Raw genomic sequence first — 8,576 nt, 5'->3', positions numbered from 1 at the left:
ATCTGGAGGCAATCTGCTGATTTGGAGATCGTCCATACCAGAATCCTTTTAAAAAGATACTTACGTTTGCAGAAGCTGCCGTGTGGGTGTGCTGTGTAATGAATATTTTTTCGTCCTTAAGTTGTGTAAGATGCTTCTTCCGCTGCATTCTCGACCCGGTTCCAGATCCTCCGCTTGTCTTCCGCTTGAAGGGACCTCGACAATTATCAATGTAATGATATTCACCAACGTCGCGGAATTTGAATCAGTTACTTTATTATAAATTACATACCTGTTGATGACTCACCTCCAGTTCATCTCTTATGAGCTGTGCGCATATCTTGAGATACTAATGCTAATAGCTAACACAATGAAGAGCGCTCTGGACGCAGCTGATCGACTAATTCTCCCGGATGATACTAACGTACACTCATCACAACAGTCCTTAAGGTGTTTCACCCTCAAAACCCTCTAATTCATCTTCCAAAAATCATAAAATAAAGCTTTAAAAAATGTACTGACAGCCAATCCAGACTTCACACACAGGTATTGAGCCGACTGTGTTCGACTCCTTGTTGCGAGGTTTAATGTCCCGGAACAACAGCCGATTATTTCCGTGTAACATTGAAGTCTTTGTTAACATCGTGGCTGTGAGCATCAGCCACGTTTGTCACCCCTTGATCCTGATACATAGTCTTCAAGCTCCATGAGCACCTACTAGCAGCATCTACACTGTGAATGTTTAGAGTCTGCACAATTCTTCGAATCCAGGAATTTCTTTCGTTGCATTTCTCCCCCAAGACGCTGTATTAATGCTTTCCTCATTTCTTGCCTTCTTGCGTTGGCCTAGAACATTTTAAACGATTGGGTTCTTAATAACACCCTCAGTTGAACATTTAGAGCCTCAGAAGGTTGGTTGACGTAATGTTATGCCATGAGGTTAATAACTATAGATTGGTTGGTAGAAACTAACCGAGGAAACAGCAAGAACTATCTCGCTTGTACTTTTATTAGCTTCGCAGCTTTGAGGCTTAATCCCTTTTTCAGAAGGCCCAGAGCTTCGTGAAGACATGGTTTCGGAGCCCACGTTCAACCACCCAGCTCCTGGTCTGTAGAGAAAATTGGCATACCCCCTAGCACTCTGCAATTGGCATCGCATTCAGAGAAACAGGGTTACGAAAGGTATCAATCTTCTCAATCAAGTAAATGTCGCATAAATGTCATAAGTTAACTGATTTTAAAATAAAAACAGAGGTAAGAGATATCTATTTGCCTCTTCAACTTCCTCAAAGATGGGATAGTTGGCAATAGATTGAGAGCCAACTTTTGAACTTAGTGGCGAGGTCTTGGCACGGTCTCCATCTATAAGACCTTCCAAATGCCTGACTGACATCCCTTGCTCCGTCATTATTGCTATGCCACGCGAAGTTGGTGAGTCAACTATTTGCAAGTCTAGGAATCAATTCTTCCATCTTCTGAAGCAGATATTTTCGAAGCAATGCCCCTTCTCAAAAGAGTAGCTGAAGTAAGGATAATGGCTGTCACTCTTTCTATGAGAATGAGCACATGAGATTTTAGCACTGTTTGGCAGGGAGTACCGTATTTTAGTTTGTAATGTATCGCAAGTCACCTTTTTTCTGTGGAAACCGGCGATCCTGATGCTTCTGATTTTCAACTTGGAGTAATGAGCCCTCGTGACTCTCAGCTTTTTGCCAGTGATCACCCGCAGGTCTCTGAACATCTAGCACGACATCAGCTTCAAAATAATGCATGATCTGAACCGAAATTGACAAGCTTATATACTGAGAAATGAGTTACAACAAAGAAAATTAGTACTAAGGAAGGAGACCTTAACGTCAACTATTACAAGAGGTCTTAAACAGGCTCCCATATCGCGTACCCATCATGACGATCAAGACTCTTAGAAGAAGTAAATGAGAGAAAGAACACTAACATCGGGACCCTTCAGTGTTCCAAGCCTCCAATCTTGAAACAAAACCACCTTTCTGTAGACAGCAGTCACGTAATTTAGTATGTTATCATGTAACGTACATCGCAAGAAAGAATACATTTCTCATGCATGAGTTATTACTTACTGTGTCGATACTGTACAATCAGTGTTCAATTAATACATCAAAAATGCAAAAAAATCCAAATATATATTGTTGCAGTAAAAAACATTTAAGCAAACAAGCCCAACTTTCAATGGATCTCATGTAACAAATCGAAATGTCAGATTCGGGTTAAATTGGGAGGTCTTTAACTTTGGCATGATGAGTCTCGGCTCGGTGGATTCACTCACTTCCGTGGTCGCAAATCCACTTTGCTCTTCCCTCAAGTTATTCATTACTTCTGAATGTGCGGGCTGCGCATTGTTGTTGCCACCTGTATCTGATTTTTTACCGACTTTTAAAATGCCTTTCTTAAATGAACGCTCCGTCACCAATGCAGAAAGTCCATTCTGGTGGACATGTGAAGTGCTCAAACGTGATTTCTGGGCCATCTCTATGATAGGAACTTCAGCCTTCGAGGTTGTCCTGCTGGTGGCTTGAGTTCCGACATCCCTAGACTGCAATGGCTGAGTGATGTTCCGCGTCTTCGGTTGCATTGACACTGCGGTTCGACCTATCCTTGAAGTCACGGAAGATTGCAGACGTATCCTTCTGGGAATCTCAACCTCGGATTTCTTCTTTCTTTCTGGTACTTGCGGACTTCCACACCATTCCACATACTGAAGCGTATCAATGATTATATAGATTATCAATAATGGGCAAAATTGACCATGAGATTATTTAGCTGCAGAATATTTTTCACATCAGATGTAATTGTGCTCTCGCCAGTGTGCATCGAGTTGTCATTAAATAGTGGAATGTACCGATCTTTTAACAGGTCCACCTGAATTGGCTCTCTCATGGTCACCTGCACATGGCACGCTACTCATGCTGAAGCTCCCGGAAACCACATTTTTCAAGCTGCGCATTAGGAGAAATTTCTTTCATAGAACTGATTAATTTGTTTTATAATGTCTACTGAAGGGCCCCGATAGCCACGCCCTACGAAACCAACTTGGATTCAAGGTGAAAATGATTCTAACCTGATGTATCTTTGAAGGTGTCTTGATCGAGTAATTCCAACCAGGTTGATTGTTGCCCGGCTGAGCCACCACATTCCTTTCTGAGCTTTAACATGAGTTAAGAAACATCAACCATGTGTGAACAGTAATCAATTTTTCAAATCTAGCTGCACTTATTACACGAACGTAGCATGAATTGAGCACAATCGAATATCATCAGAAGAGTGAGCATGGCACCTTTCAAACAAGAGGAGGAACGATGTGTTTGTTGCAAACATTTCTGTGGTTGCGATTGCCGTATCGTATCAGATGGACTGTGGATATCTTTTCTACTCCGTGCCTTCTTAGGACTTCGCTTTGCAACCTTATGTTCTGGTGAGTTGTGAGCATCCTTCTTTGAAAGTGTCTTCCGGCTCTTCTTCTTAGTAACCTTTTCTCTGTCTTGCACATTGTTACTCCCCTCGGCCATCATGATCTACATCTTTCGCATGCATTCGTTAGCATATCTGCAGAATAAAATAAATCTTCATGACTTGTTTTGTGTCGTTGGAATCATTCAAAATCGTCACAGGAACAAGCCATGAACTGAATGAAGTTTGGGACCAGAGAGTTTGGCTTTGTCAGACCAGCTTGAAAATATCGACTGATACAATTATCGTGACACAAATCAGACTAACCTGTTCACCATTTGTCATGATAGGCAATGAACGATGGTCGACTGAAAACCCTCACTAGAACTATTTGAGACTTTTTTACACCAATTTGACCTACGATTCACAGCCGAGAAATCTAAATTAGTACTTCATAACGGTGGTTCACCAGGGTCGCGCGACTTATAGTCGGTTTACTAATATTAAACAATTTCATATTCTCACAAAACCTCAAAATGTTGACCAAGAGTATTCAGGAATTGGAATTGTTGTGTACACACATGTATGGCAGCACATCGCTTGTGTCCTTACTGTAAAGGTGGAAGGGCGCACATTATGCGACGACAAACAAACCACGCGAACTCTGACCACCGGCAATTGATAATTACAGCTGATATATCTACGGTCAGGTATCTTCTCACACATGCATCCATGCCGCGACAATAGAGTTGTGCGCACGATATTCCTTCTCGAATCAGTCAAATGTGGACCCTAACTTGAGCACAAGAAACATGACCATGCTCTCACGGACATCAACAAACCAGAGCGGAATAACTTACCATGGACGCTGAGGAAACATGGACCATTTTATGTTGGTAATTGGAACATGCATGTCGCCAGGAAGCTATCGTGTCACTATTAGCCGCCTGCTCTTACCCCGCATGGCTTCCAAATGACAGTGATGCAGTAGTGAAGACGAAGGGACAACAACGAAGGACTGAAAGGGGCGGTGGAGATATGAAGGACACTAGTTGCAATGACGATGCATGTCCACTACTATCCGTTAAGTGTCTGTTCAAAGATGGGGGGGTTACTTTCCTTCACACCCCTAATATACAATCGATTGAATCCCCAGGTTCTCTTCCTCTGTTCCATTCCATGCACCACAACTTGATCATCCAATAAGATAAATGAGATCACTTGCGGATGCTGAATGTCAGGATACACTGGCTCTGTGCGTTTAGATTATACGTTGTTATACTACACTGCCGGAAGTCTTCTTAATTCTAATGTGTATCTCTCGAGTTAAATTCGTCCTTCGTCTCCAAGCGAATGTTGACTATTCGAGGAGTGCAGACGCAGATTTTATCTTTGTTAATAAGGTCAATCAGTTCGTCGTACACCTCATTGATGCCGTAATTCAAACCCGCACTTGCGTACAGTGAACTTCCACCTAACGCTTCAAGGAGTTTTTCTTATCCACCGTGTGAGGGGGTATAATTGGTCCATTTCAGGAAGTTGGATCAAAGTCTGAAAAACGTAGAATGAGCACCTGAGAGTTCAAAACCGTGAAAATCTAAATTGAGAGTCGACTAGCCCTCATAAATACATTCTCCATGTACATGGGAAGAGCAGCTACAATAAAACCCTGTTCACGATGTTCATAATAGAAAAAGGTACGCATGAGGTTTTTCCGTCAAGAATCAACGGGACTCCAACTACACGATCGTAGCCTCTAGTCCTGACCGACGTTGTAGACTGCGCTAATCCTCAATGAGTTTCCCGTGAAGCTCTGAAATTCAGTCGTTGTGAAGCCAAAAATAGTTCGAAAAGTGCACTTCCACTGATAGAATAGTTCCAGTAAAAACATGGTCAAGACAGTGCAGGTATATATGTTACAAAACGTCAGACAAGATGTTCCATTACCTAGCTTGAACCTAGATTTTGAGAGCGTAAACAAATAACTGAATACACAGGGACTGCCAGTTTCCAGCAGTAATCTGAACTTGAGGATAAGGTTTCGTATATCGCAACAAAGCCAAGACTTGTAATGATAGCCAATGTTGGAATACTATATGCTACTAGGATGGACGAGAAACATTGATAAATAACTACCTGCTATTTGAAACAACCGTAAAATGCACGACTCGAAGATAGCTTCTTGTAGCTATACGACTTCAAGGTGCCTTACAATGATTGAGACAATGCATAGCAATGCAAGGAACATCTGTAATTGTACAGCTATTTACACGTCGATGTTTACTCCCATGGGAGCCAATCAGAAGTAGGCTACATTTCTAAAAACATTTAGGCGATCAATTTGAGAATAAGGCAGCACGAGGTCCACACAGCCATAGAAGCAGCCCGAATCACCACAGGATGCTTATATATCCTGTAAATCACACACCCAAATACAGCAACTCATTCAGTCAAACCTTTGATGCAAATGAAAGAAGTTAACTGCACAAATAGTATCCAAAGTGAAAGGAACTGCCAGATTCAAAAGGGAAGGAACTTACGACAGTGCTGTAGCGCCCCATGAACTAGCCGTATAGAGGAACTTCCCAGTGGTCCACAACGAATGCAGCCTCCCTTTCTTTTCCACTTTAGTGAAGGCTTGTGTCATTGCTATTTGAATGCCCAACGAACTACAAAGTTAGTAGAAGTAAAGCTTCACACGATCAGCTTGGAAAAGCGCGTGAACTATGATGTACTCATCACCAATTGTGTTTCGCCACTGAACGAAATAACTACTGCATAGACTTCCAGTTCCCTTTCCACAAGAATTTGTGTGAAAAATAGCAGAGATTTACACAACATTTACAAATGGATCTCTCCAGAATCATCAATCTAGACGTTACCCCCAGCGAAGTTATCTTCATCTTTCCCTTCTATTAGTTACAAATTGGGATTTTATAAAAGATATTTCTTCTATTGTATTTAAAACATAAATATGAACTATTTATTTAAATTTTTTAAAATATGGGTTCTCTCTCAGTCACTGCCCAGTTTTCAAGATATATGCTGAACTTTGAGGATTCATCGAATCAAACTTTCAACAAAAAATATTAATTCAGTCAAGCAAATTACTTCCATACATGAACAAGATTCTGCATTAAATAAAATTCAAGAATACTGGTAGGAGTCACCTTGTTGCAGCTCCTTCGGAGTAATAGTCTGACAAACAAAAGATTAAAAAAAGAAAAAAAGGACAAATGTTAGAACCCATCACAACACTAGCCGTATTTCACAGGTCTGTCAAAAGAATGGACAAGTTTTACTATCTATAAGAGGAGCAGGAAATACCTTCGCATGAGGAATTGATGATATATACCGAGCTATAAAACTGGCAATACTATCTACGATATCCACCTGGTTAACCAGAACATAGCCATCAGCTCCGAAGCCATCTTGCACCTCCTCAGTACCTCTACTCACGTCGTTCTTAGACAGCCACAACCACCAGTTCGGATCATTTACATCAACCTTCACATTTATTCCATCTGCGCAAAAAGATCCAAAAGTCTCCAACAGTCACTTCACACATCTCTTTAAATCAACTTCCACAAACATAAGGACGCCCTAAAACCACGACTGTCCACAATTCTGTGCCAAAGACAAACCAATGTATTACATCGCAATTGGAAATACCTATGGTCGTCGAGACCGTGGTATCCTTACACGGCGAGTCGCCATCCCATTCAATTAGTTTCAGCTTATACAGAAATTCAGGTGAAGCAACCCTCAACTTCAATTCCTCATAAATCTGTAACCCCGTACAGTGCCATACTCTTCATGGTGCCCATTCAAGACAACAAAAAAACAAATAAATAAATAAATAAAGTTTACAAAAGGCTACCAATCCTCACAGGAACCGCTAAACTGCAAAAATTCCCTCATGGCTTCCCTCCAGTCAATTAAATCTTACAGCAACGGAACAATCGACGGAAACTCCCCCCGCCTCCATTTTCTGCTTGTGCAATTGCTGAAACGTCTGCTCATACATATGGATAATGGCCCGCAGCCGCATGCTCTCTCTCCGTTGAATATCCAAATCACTCTCCACCTCTGCCCAGTCCCACTCCATATCCACCTCCTTCTTCAATTGCCGCTCGTGGCGGCACTCCCAGGTCTCCGCCAGGGCCTCCGCGATCTCCCCTACCGCAACCACGGTCTCCACAGCCTCCACGCCATGAGCCCCTACCATGTACCCTTCTCCTTCCCACTCAATGCTTGCTTCTCTAACCCTCCTAACTAACCCTCCTCCTCCTCCTTCTTCTTCTTCTTCTTCCCCTCTACCACCTCAACCCCATTCCCCAACCCGGAAATCGACGCCACCGCCTCTTCAACTCTTCCTCCAAGCACACAAACATCACGCCATCCGTGCCATGGCTTGCTTGCTTGCTTCCAATTCTGCGCTGCCTTGCCTGCTGGATCATCGTCGGGCAGGCAAAGCATCGCCTCCGTCGAGGAATTGCTTCCCGATGTCGTTGCCTTCACGTTCCCCACCTCAAGCACCCGCCGCGTCCCTCCGCATTATTCATCCATCGTTTGGATGATGTTTTCGATGCAAACCAATTTGTGTGGATGGATGAATGGTTGGGTGTTTTTTTTTCTGTGTGAGAGGGTATTTAGGGGATGAGGGCAGATGCCATAACTTTTGGATTTTTTGATTGGTTCAACTTGAGAAGCGTCACTTAGTTGGATGAATACTTAAAAAAAATTATCAAAAAAAAGTTTTAAAAGTAAAAGATTGGGTAAAATGTATTCTTTGCTTTTTAGGGTATGAATGGAGTTGTCTCCTAGAAATTTCTCTTGGCCCATCTCACAAGATTTTAGAAAAATGAGAGGTCATGTTTGAAATTACTAACAATAACGCTCAAAAAAATATAAATCAAGTTATTGAAACTTGTTAGAATCAATATAAAAGTTGACATATTTAGACTAGTAATCAAAATATAATTCTATCCATATCATTAGGACAATATTTGGAGGCATAAAAAATTGGTGAACGTCGTCATGAAACTGATATAAATGTATAATACATTCCAACATAAGTTGTGGGAAACAAATGATTGAAGTGATTGAAGCTGAAAAGCATAGTTTTTAAGGCCCACATGAAGCTTGTAAAGCCAACATTCCGAAATTATTTG

General features: G+C 41.7%; 2 protein-coding genes across 12 annotated transcripts; both read right to left on the bottom strand.

The window, feature by feature from the left end:
• Positions 1-231: 231 nt before the first annotated feature.
• Positions 232-4,830, bottom strand: LOC112285807 (uncharacterized). 11 transcript variants are annotated; one of them, XM_024526989.3, is made up of 11 exons: positions 4,263-4,820; positions 3,730-3,819; positions 3,290-3,527; positions 3,074-3,153; positions 2,855-2,898; positions 2,244-2,690; positions 1,934-1,985; positions 1,610-1,712; positions 1,253-1,392; positions 953-1,120; positions 232-825 (listed from the first exon to the last, which is right to left on the bottom strand). In XM_024526989.3, exons 2-11 carry the CDS (start codon positions 3,745-3,747, stop codon positions 697-699), a joined length of 1,419 nt encoding a protein of 472 aa, XP_024382757.1. In that variant the 5' UTR covers positions 3,748-3,819; positions 4,263-4,820; the 3' UTR covers positions 232-696. The 11 variants fall into 11 exon arrangements, with proteins under 11 accessions (XP_024382757.1, XP_024382758.1, XP_024382760.1 ...); XM_024526990.3 differs by lacking the exon at positions 4,263-4,820 and adding an exon at positions 3,984-4,256; XM_024526992.3 differs by lacking the exon at positions 4,263-4,820 and adding an exon at positions 4,015-4,256.
• Positions 4,831-5,244: 414 nt separating this feature from the next.
• LOC112285808 (uncharacterized) lies at positions 5,245-7,880 on the bottom strand. Its single transcript, XM_024527009.3, has 6 exons — positions 7,352-7,880; positions 7,075-7,189; positions 6,730-6,926; positions 6,573-6,600; positions 5,943-6,051; positions 5,245-5,815 (listed from the first exon to the last, which is right to left on the bottom strand). The coding sequence occupies exons 1-6, from the start codon at positions 7,628-7,630 to the stop codon at positions 5,731-5,733; spliced, it is 813 nt and encodes a 270-aa protein (XP_024382777.1). The 5' UTR covers positions 7,631-7,880; the 3' UTR covers positions 5,245-5,730.
• Between the last annotated feature and the right edge of the window lie 696 nt (positions 7,881-8,576).

The sequence above is a fragment of the Physcomitrium patens genome, chromosome 8 (assembly GCF_059467195.1).
Source record: "Physcomitrium patens ecotype Gransden chromosome 8, ASM5946719v1, whole genome shotgun sequence".
Taxonomy (NCBI): Eukaryota; Viridiplantae; Streptophyta; class Bryopsida; order Funariales; family Funariaceae; genus Physcomitrium; species Physcomitrium patens.
The sequence above is the reverse complement of the archived record's forward strand: the minus strand, read 5'-3'. Positions and strand labels throughout refer to the sequence as shown.